This window comes from Chrysemys picta, chromosome 8 (assembly GCF_011386835.1).
Source record: "Chrysemys picta bellii isolate R12L10 chromosome 8, ASM1138683v2, whole genome shotgun sequence".
NCBI lineage: Eukaryota > Metazoa > Chordata > Testudines > Emydidae > Chrysemys > Chrysemys picta.
This window is the reverse complement of record NC_088798.1, coordinates 10,078,292-10,097,186: the sequence shown is the minus strand read 5'-3', so window position 1 is coordinate 10,097,186 and position 18,895 is coordinate 10,078,292. Positions and strand designations below refer to the sequence as shown.

The window sequence follows — 18,895 nt, the reverse complement described above, 5'->3', positions numbered from 1 at the left end:
AAATAAACAGTTTGTTATACAATCAGAGTCAATGTAACAAACTTAAAGCTATTGTCCTTCAGCGGACAAGGAAGACATTTACTGATGAAAAGATCAGTCTGGGGTACATTATAAAACATCAGATTCTAGGCTATTAAGTGGTTTCAAAGTGCATCTACAGAGTTGTCTATTTTTTACCTCTTTCCACACATGAGTAACTTGCACTGGGCTTAGTGGGATTTATATGTGCAAACTGAGGAGAGAATAACTTCAATACAAGATTTAAATTGATCTAGAAAAACCATGACAGAAAGTGTTTCCTGGGTTTTAGAGCATAAGTCTTAAGGGCTCTCAATCGGCCGTGGAACTTCCATTAATGTTGGTTAGAGTTGCTGGCGAGGACCAAGGGAAGTGGTATGTGGCACTTAGAGCAGTGAAGTGACTGAGTGATTAGCAAATTTACACTTCCTATAGAACCATTGTGAGGAGCTAAAAACGCCAAATGTTTTAATGTGTTTATAACAGGCTTGCACAATTCTACTGGCATATTCTCCTTGGACAAGAATTTTTCTAACAGGCTACTAAAATGTCGGGGAGAGGGGAGGTTGGTTTTTTTCATCCTTAAGGGTAGATGAGTAGATTTTATGCCTGGGCTAATACATTTTCATGATGGTATTTTGCAAGGCTGTTACATAATGAAGATTGATTAATGTGATAGTGGCTCAGTGTGGTTGTGACCACATTACACAGGCATTTGTTGGAGAGTAAGTTTTGGGCACAAGAAGGAATGTTTATTCAGAAGCATCGGGTAATTTTGTTTAAATTTTGGGAGACAAGAAAGGATGTGCTAGACATCACACTGACTCAGCTGCTGATGCTTTCAGTACATCCAGTTTACTCAATTCTTCTTGTTTCCTTCCTGTAGCTACTGGACCTAACTTTCATACTCGGACCTAACATATTTTGCAAAGTACTTTTAAGTACCCTGGATATTTGGATTTTCATACTGTAAGTCACTGAAAATTACATAATGTATTGTGTCTCCGTTGAGGGCAACTGCACATTTATTCACCCTTTGGGGTCTAGCAAGGACACCCAATTTTAGTTTTTTTTTTCTCCCCACCTGATACCAGTAGCATGCCAGCAAGAGAAAGATGAAAGGAAGTTCAGGTCCTCTACTTAGCAGGGAAAGGGGGCTAATAACAGACAACATAAGAAGGCTGAGGTGTTTAATGCCTATTTTGCCTCACTTTTCACTGAAAAGGATAATTGTGAGCAGATACATAACACAATTAATATTAACAACAAGGGGGAAGACACAGAAGCCCACAAAGGGAAAGAACAGGTTAAAGAATATTTAGTTGTTAGATGTATTCAAGTCAGCAGGGCCTGATGAATTTCATCTTAGGGTACTTTAGGAACTAGCTGACGCAATCTCAGAAACATTAGCAATTACCTTTGAGAACTCGTGGAGCACAGGTAAGGTCCCAGAGGATTGCAGAAGTCCAAACATAGTACCTGCCTTTAAAAAGGGGAACAAAGAGGACCTGGGGAACTGTAGACCAGTCAGCCTAACTTTGATACCTGGAAAGATTCTGGAACAAATTATTAAACTGTCAAATTGTAAGTGCATAATCGGGTTATAAGTAGGGCCCTACCAAATTCACGGTCCATTTTGGTCAATTTCACAGTCCTAAGATTTAAAAAATGGTAAATGTAATGATTTCAGTTATTTAAATCTGAAACTTCACAGTGTTGTAATTGTAGGGGTCCTGACCCAAAAAGGAGTTGTGAGGGGGGTGCAGTACTGCTACTCTTACTTATGTGCTGCTGCTGGTGGCGGCGCTGCCTTCAGAGCTGGACAGCTGGAGAATGGCGGCTGCTGGCTGGGAGCCCAGCTCTGAAGGCAGAGCGGCTGCCAGCGGGAGTGCAGAAGTAAGGATGTCATGATATGGTATTGCCACCCTTACTTGTGCGCTGCTGCCTGCAGAGCTGGGCCCTCAGTCAGCAGCCACCACTCTCCAGCTGCCTAGCTTTGAAGGCAGCAGTGCAAAAGTAAGGGTGGCATAGTATGGTATTACCACCCTTACTTCTGTGCTTCTGCTGGTGGGGTGCCGCCTTCAGAGCTGGGTGCCTGACCAACAGCCACCGTTCTCTGGCCACCCAGTTCTGAAGGCAGGGCAGAAATAAGGGTGGCAATATCACGACCCCCTAAAATAAGCTTGTGACCTCCCCTGCAACTCTTTTGGGTCAGGACCCCCAATCTGAGAAATGCTGGTCTCCCCATGAAATCTGTATAGTTTAGGGTAAAAGCACACAAAAGACCAGATTTCACCAGTGGGGAGACCAGACTTCAGAGTCTGTGATGCATTTTTCATGGCTTTGAATTTGGTAGGGTCCTAGTTATAAGGAATTGCCAGCATGGATTTCTTAAGAACAAACTGTACCAAACCAACCTAACTTCCTCCTTTGACAGAGTTACTGGCCTTGGGGATAGAAGGGAAACTGTAGATGTGCTAAATCTAGGGTTTTTTTTTTTTTTTTTTTTTAATAAGGCTTTTGACACAGCCTATGTGACATTCTCATAAGCACACTAGGGAAATGTGGTCTAGATTCAATTACCATAAGGTGGGTGTACAACTAGTTGAAAATCCATACTCAAAGGGTGGTTATCAATGGTTCACTGTCAAAGCATCTAGGGAGGTCCTGCAGAGGTCTGTCAGGGTCTGATACTACTCAATATTTTCATTAATGACTTGGATAATGGAGTGGAGAGTGTGCTTATACATTTTCAGATGGCACAAAGATGGGAAGGGTTGCAAGCACTTTGAAAGAACAGGATTAGAATTCAAAACAAACTTGACAAATTGGAGACTTGACAAATTTCAACAAAATGAAATTCAAAAAAGGCAAGTGCAAAGTACTACACTTAAGAAGCAAAAATCAAATGCACCACTACAAAATGGAGACTAATTGGCTAGAGGGTAGTATTCTGAAAAGGATCTAGAGATTGTAGTAGATCACAAATTGAATGAGTCAACACAGTGATACAGTTGTGAGAAAGGCTTATGTCATTCTGGGGTGTATTACACAGGTAGTAGATGTGCCGTCTTACTCAGTACTGGTGGGGCCTTAGCTGGAGTAGTGTTCTGGGTGCCACACTTTAGGAAAGATGTGGACAAACTGGAGTGAGTCCAGAGGAGAGCAACAAAAATGATAAAAGATTTAGAAAACCTGTCCTGTGAGGAAAGGTTAAAAACGGGGCATGTTTAATCTTGAGGAAAAAAGACTGAAGAGTAGCCTGATAAGTTTTCAAATATGTTAAGGGTTGTTATAAAGAGTAAATGGTTTACAATGAATAATTTACCCAACATCTATAGCTTCTTCCTCATCACAGAATATCCATGAGCAGATTGTAGTTTTCTGGAATGACCAATAACAATGCTTGGAGTGGATTATTTTTTCTGTGCATTGATCTTCAACAGTTTGCTGCAAGTATCTGATAACTGAGCTTTTACTATCTTGTGATTGGTCAGATAATTCACATGGTATTTTCTTTTCCTTGACTGGATGAGCATGCAAGCATTTTTAATGGGAATAGTCACCCATGTAACTTTGCAGTTAGCATTCTGTGAACATTCATGCCAATAAAATCTCAATTGTTCAAATGTTCGCAAAAAGGGAACACAAATGTGGCATGAGTATTGCTGAAGCAAAGCTATTTAAAAGTAAGTGAATTTATTACTTTCTTTCAAGTGCTTGTCCAGATGGGTCAAACAGAATGTAAATAAGTCAGTGGGAGAACCCAAGTCTCAGGGCTCACAATGCAGTGTCCTATCCACTGAATCACAATGCTACATCTCACTGTTTTATTTATCCAGAAGTCCCATGGACAGCTAGGCCAGAAACCTGGGAAGAATCATTTAGTAGAGTGCTATAATACTGTTTAGGGTGACCAGATGTCCCAATATTTGGGCCTTTTTTCTTATATAGGCTCCTATTACCCCTCCATCCCCTGTCCTGATTTTTCACACTTGCTGTCTGGTCACCCTATACTGCTTAGATCTTGTGGTTGTTGTAAATGGATGTGGACCTGTGGGGTGGGCCGTCATTACGCGCGGCTCATGAGACGCCTAATGGTCTCGGACACTATCCGTTGGTCCCGGGACATTTACATCGAGCACATCACCGGCCACCGCCAATACCGAGAGTGAGCCGGGGAGACCTCGTGCACCCACACACACCCCCTGCTGGACCCTATCCCCTGAGCCCTAAACCCACCAAACCTAGCTGAATCCCGCCACGTGAGGGTCACCCCATCCCCATTACCCAGCCCGCTTACTTATACCCATGACTGTCTCTACCTCCCGTATGGGTGATAGACCCTCACCGTTTATCAACTGTCTCCTGATCCCGCCCACCGGTTACCCACCCCTCATTGGGGACATTGCAGTGTGTATATACTATGTGTGCTGCCCAGCCCCAAAACACCAACATACCCCCATACTCTGTATGTTACCCCCAATGACCAATAACTAACGCTTCAAATTTTCTGTATCGTTTATTTTTTTTAAATATTCTCTAATAAAATTTAAATCTGTCTCTCATAGAACAGAGGTTCTCAATCTTTTTCTTTGAGGCCCCCCCAACATGCTATTAAAAACTTCAGGGCCCACCTGTGCCACAACAACTGGTTTTCTGTATCTAAAAGCCAGGGCCGGCGTTAGGGGGTAGCAAGCAGGGCAATTGCCTGGGGCCCCACGCCACGGGCTCCTGCGAAGCTACATTGCTCAGGCTTCAGTTTGAGCCCCAGGTGATGGGGCTCAGGACCCTGGGCTTCAGCCCCATGCGGTGGGGCTTTGCCTTTCTACCCTGGGCCCCAGTGAGTCTAATGCTAGCCCTGCTTGGCGGCCCACCTGACACCTGCTCACAGCCTCTCAGGGTGCCCCGGAGCCCTGGTTGAGAACCACTGTCATAGAACAGCTGGCAAAAGGTTCAAATAGATTATTATACAAGTGCTGACCAAGTTCTTCTAAATCCAAGAAGAACTTTATCACATGTGTCTCTTCAGTAGAGAAGAGGTGAGAAACATGGGTATCAAATCCTTTCATGTTGCCATATTATTTATTATAATGTATTCTATTATTCTTCTTTGAGTGCTTGCTCATATCCATTCCAATTAGGTGTGCGCGCGCCGCGTGCACGATCGTCGGAGAATTTTCTACCCTAGCAACACCGGCGGGTCGGCTGTGGAGCCCCCTAGAGTGGCGCCTTCATGGCGCTGAATATATACCCCAGCCGACCCGGCGCCCCCTCAGTTCCTTCTTACCGCCCCTGACGGTCGTTGGAACTGTGGAGCGCGGCGTAGCTGTTCTCCACTCTCCCTAGCTTATTCCGTTATTCACAGTTATAGTTATAGTTCTAGTTGTATATAGTTAGATAGTTGTTTATTCACTTTGTTAATAGTTGTTATATAGTTAAAGGGGACTAAGGGGGTTGTCTCCCCCTTTTTCCCCCGGCGCGTGGCCGGGCTCATGCCCAAGGCTCCCGGCTTCAAACAGTGCGCCTCCTGCGCTAAGCCTATGCCAACGAGTGACCCGCACGACTCGTGTCTGAAGTGCCTGGGAGAGTCCCATCAGACAGATAAGTGCAAGATCTGTAAGGCCTTCAGACCGAGGACCAAGAAGGAGCGGGACTTTCGGCTCCGGCAACTCCTTATGGAGGCGGCACTTAGCCCGGACGCTCCATCGGCGCGTCAGGCCCCGGCACCTAGCACCTCGGTGCGCAGTGCCCCGGTGGCACCGACCATTCCGACCACGTCGGACAAGCCTCCACGGCACCGGACCTCGTCGGCACCGCACTCACAACAAGTGCCTCGGCGCCGCTCATCATCCCCGGGACATAAAAAATCCCATAAGACGGGGACTGCCGTGCCGAAGACGCCGGCTCCCCCGGTGCCGGGGGTAGAGCCGCGTCCGCCTGTGGAGCACCGAAAACAGGTGCCTCCAGCACCGTCGACTCCGGCTCCGAGGCCGTTGAGTCCGGTGCAGACAGGGTCACCACCGCGACCGGCGGTGATACAGTGCCTCCCGTCGACCCCAGAGACCTTCGCGACGGCGAGAGACTTGATCGCTCTCACGGAGCCGGCACCGCCCCAACCACCGGCACCGTCGGCACCGTTGACTCGTCCGGTCCAATCTAGGGGGAAACCTGCCTTGATGCGCCCTCCATCGCAGGGGCTAGAACCACGGCACCGGTCCAGGTCCCGAAGCAGGTCCCCACGCCGCTCGCAGTCCCGGCGCCGGATATCACCTCGGCACCGGTCGTACTCGCGGCCAAGATCATCGTCGCGGCACCGCTCTATGTCTCGGCACCGCTATGATCGTCGGCACCGATCGACATCGAGACGTAGTTCTCGGCACCGATACGATCGACGCTCGACGTCGAGAGGCCGCTCCCGGCACCGGGCCTACTCAAGATCCAATTCCAGGTCCAGGTCGGACTCTCGGCACCGTCGCGGTCATCGGCACCGATCCTGTTCTCGGCACCGTTCGCCGGCACCGCACAGGGACCGTTCATCTCCGGAACGGCACCGTACGGCACCGTACCGTCCGGAGCTCGTCTCGGCGCGGTCGGCACCGCCATGGCCATCTCAATCAGTGTCCCGCTCCTCCGATGGGGCATCGAGATCGGCATACCCCCCTCAGGGACAGGCCGATGATCCGGACATGGGCCACTGGCAGGAGGTAGCGGAGGATCCCGCTCAGGGACCTTCGCACTGGTCGTTTTGGACCCCGTGGGCGTACCACCAAGCGCAAGGGGCTCCACCACCATCAGCCTCTCGCTCGGTGCACTCTGAGCGAAGGGCCCCAGAGTCCACCATCTCTCGCCCTCCTCCAGGGGGCATGGAGGCTTCCGTGCCCACACCACCTGACGTCCTGGACCCAGGGGCAGGTGATGCTCCGCTCCAAGGCTCATTGGACCAGGCCCCGCCCTTGGATCCCTTGCCACCTGAGGCATCTTCCTCATCTTCCCCAGATGAGGCAGTGGCGGGCACAACGAGCACGGGTCCACCCCCGATAGATCTCCGGGCACACCAGGACCTATTACGTAGGGTGGCACGTAATATGGACCTTCAGGCAGAGGAGATAGTGGAGGTGCACGACCCCATTGTGAACATCCTCTCTGCGGATGCCCCATCCAGAGTGGCGTTGCCCCTGATCCGTACGATCCAGGCTAACGCCACTACGATTTGGCAAACTCCTGCCTCTATCCCACCCACAGCGAGAGGGGTGGAAAGAAAGTACTTTGTCCCCTCAAAGGACTATGAGTACTTGTATACCCATCCCCAGCCGTGTTCACTGGTGGTGTCATCAGTGAATGCAAGGGAGCGCCACGGTCAACAGGCCGCAGCGCCCAAATCAAAGGAGGCTAAGCATCTCGATTTGTTTGGCCGTAAAGTTTATTCAGCCGGAGGGCTGCAACTTAGAGCGGCTAACCAGCAGGCGCTCCTGAGCCGCTATAACTTTAATTCCTGGAACTCCATGGGGAAGTTCAAGGAATTGGTTCCCCAAGACTCCAGGGAGGAGTTTGGGGCCTTGGTAGAGGAGGGTAAGAAGGTGGCTCGGACCTCCTTACAGGCCTCCTTGGACATAGCGGACTCGGCTGCGAGAACCCTGGCTTCAGGTATCGCTATGCGGAGGATCTCCTGGCTTCAGATTTCGGGTTTGCCTCCGGAGCTACAGCAAACCCTACAGGATCTGCCCTTTGAGGGACATGGATTGTTCTCGGACAAGACGGACTCTCGTCTGCAGAGCCTCAAGGACTCGAGAACAATCATGCGCTCCCTGGGGATGCATGTTGCGGGTCCCCAGCGCAGACCTTTTAGACCCCAGCCTCAACGTTTCTACCCCCCTCCACCTCGTCAGAGACAGGACTCTGCCAGAAGGCGGGGGCGAGGTGGTAGGAGAAGGTGGACTGGCCCTCAACCCGGTCAGAACCAGGGGCCACCAAGGCCACCTTCAGGCCCCAGGCAGAACTTTTGAAGGTGCGGTCGAGGACGGCGCCCCAGTCATCCCCCAGGATCCAGCCCCCTCCTTTCGGGATCGCCTTTCCCATTTCCACCGTGCTTGGTCCCTTATAACCACGGACCGTTGGGTCCTTCGCACGGTAGAGAGAGGATACGCTATCCAGTTTTCTTCATTCCCCCCCTCCAACCCCCCCTCCTCGTCCCTCTTCAGGGACCCTTCTCACGAGCAACTTCTTATACAGGAGGTTTCCACGCTCCTATTGACGGGGGCCATAGAGGAGGTTCCATTAGAGTTAAGGGGCAGGGGATTTTACTCCCGCTACTTCCTGATCCCCAAGTCCAAAGGGGGTCTGCGACCCATCTTGGACTTGCGCGGACTCAACAAATTCGTAGTAAAGTTGAAGTTCCGCATGGTCTCTTTGGGGGCCATTATCCCTTCCCTCGATCCTGGAGACTGGTTCGCCGCCCTCGACATGAAAGACGCATACTTTCATATTGCAATTTACCCGCCTCACAGACGCTTCCTGCGATTCGTGGTAAGCAAGGTGCACTACCAATTTGCAGTCCTTCCCTTCGGCCTATCCTCGGCCCCAAGAGTGTTCACGAAATGTATGGCTGTCGTGGCAGCATACCTTCGTCGGCAAGGGATACAGGTGTTCCCGTACCTAGACGACTGGCTGGTACGCGGTCGCACCAAAGAGCAAGTTCGGGCTCACGTCCACATGATAGTGCACACATTCAACAAGTTGGGCATCCTACTCAACAAGGACAAATCCACTCTAGAACCTACCCAGAGAATAGAATTCATCGGAGCAGTCCTAGACTCCAGACGTGCACAAGCCATCCTGCCAGACAACCGCTTTTGTACCATCACGAGCCTCATTCAAGGGCTCAGGGCCTTCCCAACTACCACAGTGAGGTCGTGCCTCACCCTACTGGGTCACATGGCTTCCTGCACATACGTAACCAGGCATGCCAGACTTCGGCTTCGCCCACTCCAGACCTGGGTGTCATCGATATACCGCCCACATCGGGACAGCCTGAACATAGTGGTCACGGTCCCGAACTCGGTCCTGACCTCCCTCACCTGGTGGCTAGATCACAATGTGGTTTGCGAGGGGATGCCATTTCACGCCCCACAACCCTCTCTGCACCTGGTCACAGACGCTTCATCTCTGGGTTGGGGCGCCCATCTCAACGAACACCATACCCAGGGCCTGTGGATTGCACCCCAGCTAGCCCTGCACATCAATGTTCGGGAACTGATGGCGGTGCGCCTGGCGTGCCAGGCATTTCTCAATCTCCTACGTGGCCGCTGTGTGTTAGTTCTCATCGACAACACCACGGCCATGTTTTACATCAACAAGCAAGGAGGAGCACATTCGTCAATTCTATGCCAAGAGGCCATTCGCCTGTGGGACTTCTGCATCGCCCACTCAATCCATCTCACGGCATCGTTCCTCCCTGGAGTCCAGAACACTTTAGCGGACCGACTCAGCAGGTCCTTTCAGACGCACGAGTGGTCTATCTGTCCGAACATCATACATTCCGTCTTCCAGAAGTGGGGGTTTCCCCAGATAGACCTGTTTGCATCTCGAGACAACAGAAAGTGCCACGTGTTCTGTTCCCTGCAAGGTCGAGCTCCGGGCTCCCTCTCGGATGCGTTTCTCCTTCCCTGGAAAGACCACCTGTTTTATGCCTTCCCTCCGTTTCCTCTGGTCCACAAGGTACTGCTCAAATTGCGCAGAGACCAGGCACAGGTAATTCTGGTCGCTCCAGCGTGGCCGAGACAACATTGGTACACCACACTGTTGGAACTCTCGGTTCAGACACCGATCCCGCTTCCATTATGTCCAGATCTCATCTCTCAGGACCACGGCCGGCTGCGTCACCCCGACCTGCAATCTCTTCACCTCACGGCGTGGCTGCTCCATGGTTCACCCAGGCAGAGCAACAATGCTCACTCTCGGTCCAACAGATTCTGTTGAGCAGTAGGAAGCCCTCAACACGAGCCACGTACTTGGCCAAGTGGAAGCGGTTCTCCTGTTGGTGCGAACAACGAGCCACGTCCCCGTTACAGGCACCTATTCCTCTCATATTGGAATATCTCCTCTCCCTAAAACAGCAGGGGTTGGCGATATCTTCAATTAGAGTCCACCTGGCCGCTATATCGGCCTTTCACCCAGGGGAACTCGCGTCCTCGGTATTCTCTAACCCGATGGTCGTTAGATTCCTCAAGGGCTTAGACCGGATGTACCCACAACAACGTCAGCCCGTTCCGACGTGGGACCTCAACCTGGTTCTCTCCAAGCTCACAGGTCCTCCATTCGAGCCACTGGCCACCTGTTCACTTCTGTACCTATCCTGGAAGACAGCCTTCCTCGTAGCCATCACCTCAGCAAGGCGCGTTTCTGAACTCAGGGCGCTTACATCCGAGCCCCCTTACACAGTTTTCCACAAGGATAAAGTGCAGCTTCGTCCACATCCTGCCTTTCTCCCTAAGGTGGTTTCTCCATTTCATATCAACCAGGATATATTTCTCCCGGTCTTTCATCCTAAACACATGCTACTCGCCAGGATCAACGTTTGCATTCTCTGGACGTACGCAGGGCCCTGGCTTTCTATATTGACCGCACAAGGCACTTTAGAAAGACGACGCAACTCGTTGCAGTGGCCGACCGAATGAAAGGCTCACCGGTCTCCTCACAACGCCTATCCTCCTGGATTACGTCTTGCATCCGGACTTGCTATGACCTGGCAGGTGTCTCAGCACCGCACCTCACCGCTCACTCCACGAGGGTCCAAGCTTCCTCGACGGCTTTCCTGGCGCAAGTTCCGATCCAGGACATTTGTAGAGCTGCGGTTTGGTCATCAGTCCACACATTTAAAGCTCACTATGCACTAGTGCAGCAGTCCAGGGACGATGCTGCCTTCGGATCAGCGGTTTTGCACACAGCAATGTCTCACTCCGACCCCACCACCTAAGTTGGGCTTGGGAGTCACCTAATTGGAATGGATATGAGCAAGCACTCGAAGAAGAAAAGACGGTTACTCACCGTTGTAACTGTTGTTCTTCGAGATGTGTTGCTCATATCCATTCCAAACCCGCCCCCCTTCCCCACTGTCGGAGTAGCCGGCAAGAAGGAACTGAGGGGGCGCCGGGTCGGCTGGGGTATATATTCAGCGCCATGAAGGCGCCACTCTAGGGGGCTCCACAGCCGACCCGCCGGTGTTGCTAGGGTAGAAAATTCTCCGACGATCGTGCACGCGGCGCGCGCACACCTAATTGGAATGGATATGAGCAACACATCTCGAAGAACAACAGTTACAACGGTGAGTAACCGTCTTTTATAGCCCCTAGCAGCTCTTTTCATGGACCAAGATGCTATTATGCTGGTGCTGTACAAAACACAGAACAAAAAGATGTATGAAATATGGGGCATTGCCAGCTTTCTACATAGCACCAGAAGGGATATTGCTGTCCTGTGGATGTACTAAATGGTCTCCAGATGTTGGTAGGAACCGGATATGTCAAAAACTATTTTGTTTTATATACATATTAATTCTTGAATTATTTATAAGCTTCTAAATTGTCTGAAAAAGGAAAGACAGCAACTTTTTTTAAACTATTTTGGAGGCTGATTGTTAATTCTCTCTTCTTTTGGTGGTCATGAGATGGCTGTTCATATTAGGTTATTTCTGATCTGACTCCACTTTTGGAGTGTTTGTAAAATAGAGAAGAAACTCTTCCCAAGTGATTGAAAATCATTATCCATTTAGGAAAGAAAAATCTAATCTCTGATTCATACTGTGTTTATGGCACTACAGTATTACTCAAAGCAGTGAGCCATTTAAAGAAAATCTTTAAATGGAAGAGATGTGCCCTGATATCTCCTATATATTGTCTGTGATTGTGCTAGAGGACAGTATTCTTGGCAGTGACAGCCATATATATATGGCCGTATTTCTGAAAATTATGTGGTAGAGAGAGATCCATAGTATCACTGATCGCACATACAGTCTTTAGTGGCTTGGGCATCAAAACAAAAAGCAACAGACCTGTTTTGCAGTGGAGATGTTGCAATCTACTCATTTTTGCTCCATGTCAGTACTAAAATTCTTAAAGGAAACCTGCATCCTTCGGTGGGGTTCACTTTGCTTTGGGGAGAAGCATTTCTCACTATCCATGAACTGTGAAATACAATTGGAAATAAGTGTTCTTTTTAAATTGCATTCGTCATTTCTGAGCCTCCTACTAGCTGTGGCCTACTGCTGAATCTCTACAGCAGCAGGAGAAACCAAGATTGCAACAGTATGATGTTCAGGGCTCAGTAATCAAGTAAGCAGGGCACTTTCTGGCAGCACTAGTGAAGGGAATTTATCAAGCATATTAACTGCTGAGGAAATCAGGCTAAGAGCTAATTCTTTTTCTCCAAACAATGGTAAGATGTGTGCTAGCTCAAGCTAGTCCATTCTCCCAGTGCACAGCAGAGTTACCTGCCACTTTTAATTGTGCTTAGCTTACACAGTATAGACATTCTCCTGGGACAATTGAAACTACATGTGCTACATTAACATAGGTGAAACTTAGTTTAAGGAGAAGAAAGGCCCTAAACAATATGCAGATCAACCCATTTAAAACCAGAACCAAACAGTTGGTAGTGGAAGCCATGTTTTAACTACTCTACAAAATAAACTCTGCCATCGACACATTACAGTCTACACTGAGGGTTAGGTTAGTATAACTGTCACTCAGGGGTGTGGATTTTTCACATCTGTGACATACTGATGTAAGTTTGTAGTGTAGACCTGGCCTAAATTTATGTAACGAAGGGAGGTTGAAGCTGTATTGTCTGGTGCTGGAGGCAACTGTGACGAGATTGTTCTGATGGGTTTCCCACTTGTGAATAATTGATCGCTACTCTGAGTCTTTTGCCTTAATAAATATTTGTTAGACTCCTCTGCTGAGTAAATGAACCTCAGTCCAACAGTGTGGAGAGGCTGCAGTCAGGATTAGGGCCCCCTCGTGCTGGTGCCCTACAGAGGAAGAGAGGGTTCCTCCCAAAGCGCTATTGATAGGATTAGTGTTAGGGTATAAGTTCAGTGTCCTCTTATTCAGGATTTCCTAGCCTAAATATCCAGTCCAACCAACTGGGTTTTGTACTAGGGGGTTTCTTTGGGTGTAAGTAATCCCTCTCCCAGCGCTGTGCTCTGCCATTGGTGTGTATGCCTTGCACTGTGTGCGCAAATGGCCAAGACTGCTGTTTAACATCTTTCTCAAAAGATTTCAACTCCAGTAACTTAGTGCCCCCAGCAACATCCCAGGGCATTGATTCAATACTGACTTGGAGAGAGGAGCACCACCTACTGAAACACCAATATGCCCTTGGGGGGCGGGGGGTGAGTCTCCCATCCAAGTGCCAACCTAACCCAACCTTGCTTAGTTTGAGATCAGACTAGATCAGGAGCTGCAGAATCTCTGGGTAAACCTCATCTGACTATCTGTCTTGTAATACATTTTCCCCAGTTAAGCAATTCAGGCCTCAAACCTAAATAGACTTCTCTGAATACTGTGGATTTATAATGAAGCTTGATGCAGCTGTCTAAAATGTAAGGCACTTACCCCTACATATATAAGGGCTGAAATGCTGGAGTGAGTATTTGTATATGTTCTCTGTGAGCTGAGGGGTGAAAACATTATCTAAACTAATTTAACCTGTTTTTATTTAATTGTTTCAATACTTCTGCATGTTTTGGAGGTAATATTGAAGGGACCACTGTAAAGAATGGGAGACCCAAATTAGACCTACCCTTTTGTCTGTTTACAGAGGTGTAATAATTCTTGGGGTTAAATCCTGGCCCTGTTGCAATCATAGAATCAGTGGGGTGAGGATTTCCCCTTCGGTGTTTAATTTTTCAAAATACAAGCATCAAGACTTTTTTTTTTCTTGGGGTGGGTGGGGGGGGGGGGAAGAGGGAAGCAAGAGGGGAAAGAAAACCAGTGCCCCAGGATGGAACAGTAATTTTGCAATAACAAATAAGGATGTGTGCAGCATAGCACTCAGTAGCAACCTTACAATAATGAATGAGTCTGTACCATACACACAATGGAATGAAAAATCTGTAAAGAAACAGATTTCAATTTCCTTTTTCCAAAAGAGAATAATTTTTAATCATGAAAAGTACCTTGATTCTGTTTTTTTTTTTTTTTTTACCATTTAAAAAAATATATCGGAGGACTAATAATTAAACAATGTTCAATGTTGCACCTGTGGACAGTACTGCTGTAGGCACTCAGAGGTTGATATTTAAGCAAAAAGAGCCCAATCAGGCCACGTGCTGAGCACTTCTGCAGAGGTGCTGAATATTCTCAAGTTCCATGAAGTCAATGGGAATAGAGGGTGCTCAGTGCATCACAGGGTACGTTATAATTATTTTTATAAAGCACACCTGCAGAGGTCCCCAAGCCAGAGTACGATGATTTCATGAATAAGTAATAAAAATCACAAATGAAAACAATATAATTGTCCTTCTAAAACCTGCAAACAAATAGAGCAAACTAGAAAGGGGATTCTAGGAAAGATGGACAGGAGGAGGTCCTAAATATGGAGGTATTGGTGGTTTTAACTAAAACAAAACCAACCTTATAATGATAATAAAAAAAAAAAGGGGGGTTGCGATAGCTGTCTAGAGAGCAAATTGCACCCTCTAGGGGCTAGCTCAGCAAAGGTATTGCTGGCTGTGGTAGTGGAGTTCATAAAAGGCAGGTGGGTTTAAAGCACAGATACTTGCCAAGTCAAGGCTTGAAGAAGAAACAGCAAGAGCCTTCACCATACGAGACCAGCGAAGTCAACTTAAAATCAGTTGGAAACTTTATAGGTAGCCAGTTAAAAAGATGCATAATCTTGTCCCAGCTCAAACCAGTGAGCAAAGATGCCACTTCATTCTAAATACACGGCATATAATAGCTAACCTCTGCAAGGGGGAATTAAAATAATTGTGCCACCCTCTTGACACAGCTTTCCGTATGATGGCAAATGTACCAAGAATTTTAACCAGGCACATTAGCTATTATGTAATAATTCACACCTACTTTGTTGCCACAGCACCTAGGCATGAATTATTACACATTAACTAAAGCCCTCAAGTATTCTCTTGAAACTTTCTCTGTCTGTGTATAATTAGTGTGTGTATATGGATACAGACACATTTTAATATAATAAAGTATAGTATTTGTACATATATAAAACAAATGAAGAAAAATAAGTGTGGTTTAAATCAATAACTTTCCTCCATACAAATGTGGTGTTAGTAGAAGAGAGAGAAACTAGAAAAGAGAGAACCACTAACTGAGAGGGGGTGATTATTTCCTATTTTCTACTTATAGTCTACATAAATCTGTATTCACTTTAGGTCTGAGTAGAAACCTAAGCAGTGGTTCTCAACCTTTCCAGACTACTGTACCCCTTTCAGGAGTCGGATTTGTCTTGTGTAACAAGTTTCACCTCACTTAAAAACTACTTGCTTACAAAATCAGACATAAAAATACAAAAGTGTCACAGAATACTATTACTGAAAAATTGCTTACTTTCTCATTTTGTCTGTATGAAATTTTAGTTTGTACTGACTTTGCTAGTACTTTTTTGTAACCTGTTGTAAAACTAGGCAAATATCAAGATGAGTTGATGTACTCCCTGGAAGACCTCTGTGTACCCTCAGGGGTACATGTGCCCCTGGTTGAGAACCACTGACCTAAAGCATGAGAGTGTTCATGTTGTCTTAAATGTTAGCAGCTCTCCTTAGTTGCTAGTATCTTTTCTGAGACTCCTGCACGTGGTTACCTGAAAAGGGTCTTTTCAGACTGCAATTTCTCCTTTCAGTGTCATGTCTAGGATAGCAGAAAAAATCCTGGCACGTAGCCCCATGCACTAAACACTAGATGGAAGAAACAGGTACTCTTGTATCTATTTTAAGCTTTAAAGCTTCAATCAGTGGTCGATTTGTTATTTGTATTACAAATGGTGTCCACAGCATGCTAGATGTTGTCCATATATAAACAGGAGGGCCCAATTCCTGTCCTGGAGAGCTTATAAGTAAGGCTACGATTATGTCAGAGAGGTCGCGGAATTCACGGAATCTGTGACTTCCAGCGACCTCCATGACATTGAGGACCCCCACAGCGGACCAGCCACCCTGTAGTGTGAAAAACCGCTATCTGACTGAATTTGCTAAGTAGGGTGTACCGAGCATGCTCAGTAACATCTGCTGAAGCCAGCAGTGGGGGACCCCTGCAGCAGCCCAGCCTCCTCGGGCCATGGGGGACCAGCTGCTGCAGGTGGTGGGACCTCCCACAACTGACCGGCCATCGGCACCGGTGAGGATCCCTGAGCTCTCCAGCCACCATCACGGGCAGGGCCCCACACTGCAGCTGCTCAGCCTCTGCGAGCAGCCGGTACCCCCACTACCTGCAGCTCCCAGCCACTTCCGATGGCAACAGAGGGACCCTGGAGCTGCTCAGTGGAAGCTCCCCAATTGGCATGAGCACCCCTGCAACTGACTGGCTGCTGCCGCTGGCAGGAACCCTGACCAGCCCAGCCGTTGGCAACAGCAGCAGAAGGACCCAGGACCCCGGGGCTGCTCAGTGGCAGGAGGGCCCCTTGCAGCCCCCCAGCCAGCTGCTGCCACTGGTAGGGTCCCCCCCCAGCAACTGCTCAGCCTCTGTGAGCAGCCACCGCCCCAGCCCGCAGCTCCCAGCTGCCTCCGACAGCAGCAGAGGGACCCCAGAGCTGATCAGCAGCTGCTGGAAGGGCTCCCTACAGCTACCCAACCTCCGGCTGAGGTGGCGGGGGGACTGCCCCAGCTCCAGCCCCGCTGGGCAATGGGGACCCTGCAGCTCCCAGCTGCTGCAGGTGGGGGGGAGGGGACAGGGTGCTGGACCCTCCTCCCTCCCCATTTTGTCACTGATGTTTTTAGTAAAAGTCAGGGACTTTTATAAAAATATCCCTGACAAAATCGTAGCTTTACTTATCATCTAAGACGAACACCAGGCACAGGCTGGGTGAGAGGGCTAAAACATAAAATCAAAACTTTAAGCTGCCCCTCTATCCACCATTACTAGTGTCTAATGGGACATCAGCTTCACAGCTGCTTGTTGTTTAATGTTTGTTACAGTAGGGCCTCAGGGCCAACCAGGGAGTGGGCCCCATTGTGCTTGGCACTGCCCAGGCACAGAACAGCACAGTCCCTACCCTGAAAAGCAGCAATGTAAATAGACAAGACAGACGCACAGTGGGGAAAGAGGGTAGAACACACACAAGCAGTGTGACCAGTAGGAGGCCAGCAAACACCATGTTAGGTCCACAAAGCTAAATGGGAAGGGAGGGGGACAAGTCAGGAGAGAAGAGGGTAAGAGGGCAGGGGCGCCGGAACGGGGGAATCGGGGGCCATGGCCCCCTCACTTTTAGCCCTCCCACTTTTTACTGGCTATAAGGGTGAACGGGGAGGAGGGGTTTTGGGGGAAGAGGTGGGATGGGGGGTGAGGCCATGGTTCAGGTACCAGTGTTCCCCCCACACACACACTGTTAGGAAGCTTCCGCCACTCCGAAAGAGGGACAGATGTGGCGTGAGGCTGAGGTGAAGAGACGGTGAGGGAGTGGGAGGGTTGGCGCAAACAGCCAATCAGCACAGGGAAGAGAAAGTCCCGTCAAAACTAGAAAGTTCTCTCAATGTCTGAAGGAACAGATCTCCAGTCCCGCCTTTAGCTGCTTCTGCTCCTACTGCCTGGAGTTTCTTGGTGGTGTAGGTGCTAGAACTAAGGGTGTGTGGGGGGGTGTTGCCGCACCCCCTGGCTTGAAGTGGTTTCCATTTGATTCAGGGTTTACAGTTTGGTTCAATGGCTCTGAGCACCCCCACTATAAACACTGTTCCAGCGCCCCTACTTGGGAGAAAACTGCAGAGGAGCTAGCCAAGTCCATGTGGTGAGGGGGAGAGTGTTTCCACCCACTATACCATTATGGGTCCAGCTGGGGTGGGGAGGGATGGCCCTAGGTGTGTGGCCCCATATTAACCCTCCCCCCAATGCAGTAGTACCTGTTCAGCCAGTAGGGGCATCAGCAACTGGAGTCTCTGACTGAGCAATGCCTAGCCCCGCAGAGGGCATGATTCCCAAATCACTCATGCATAGGATATTACAACTGAACTACAGAAACTCCCTTTATTTTATCGTAATGACCAATCAGTGAATATGCCATGCTCTGCAGGCAGGCAGACCGTGCCCTGCCCTGCGCTTAGTGTGACTGTCATTCTGAGCTGGTTAAGTGGTGTGGAGTGCCTGCTGCTGCTAGATGTCTTTTGGTAATTCACGCTGCTGATTTCCACACTCACTATACAGTGCAAATGACCATGTCAAAAGACAACGGAGACTTACTAGAAGGGTAAGTACAGATATACGGTTACTTACATTTGGATTTGAAGCAGGGCTGATTTTATATCTGAGAGAAGGCATCAGAGAAAGTGCAACGCACTGAAGCATGACTAATCAGTTTGCAAAAATGTTCAGTATTCTCTAAAGTATTTCTTCTTTGAACTACTATATTAACAGATTAGGATCTGTATCATTTATAATTAAATGGCATTCACCTGACCTGCTTGCATTCTGCTTTCTTTACTCAGTGAGTGCATCAAATATCCTAGTTTCATTAGAACACTAGGAAGGTAGGTGTGTAACTTGCATTACTGTGGCTGCTGAGAGGAGAATGGGATTGTGTTAAGCATTCTTCTTTTAGAAAGGATTCCAAGGGGTTCAGATATTTTATGTATACTTTAAACTTTTACAGTATTAAACTTCCAGCACTTTTCTCTTGTAAAAAGGAATCTCACAAGGAAGTG

The 18,895-nt window shown here is 48.5% G+C and overlaps 1 protein-coding gene across 13 annotated transcripts in view; it reads left to right on the top strand.

The window, feature by feature from the left end:
• The window catches only part of TTC39A (tetratricopeptide repeat domain 39A), a 101,212-nt gene that overhangs the window by 1,818 nt on the left and 80,499 nt on the right, over window positions 1-18,895 (top strand). For 2 of the 13 annotated variants that reach the window (XM_005284905.4, XM_065555354.1), the window contains exon 1: window positions 18,136-18,441. The exons of 9 other annotated variants lie outside the window; for them this stretch is intronic. In XM_005284905.4, coding sequence (XP_005284962.1) covers window positions 18,404-18,441 — 38 coding nt within the window. In that variant the 5' untranslated portion in view covers window positions 18,136-18,403. Of the gene's footprint in view, window positions 1-18,135; window positions 18,442-18,895 lie in introns of those variants that run through there. 2 more of the 13 variants (XM_042844993.2, XM_042844994.2) reach the window with 2 other exon arrangements.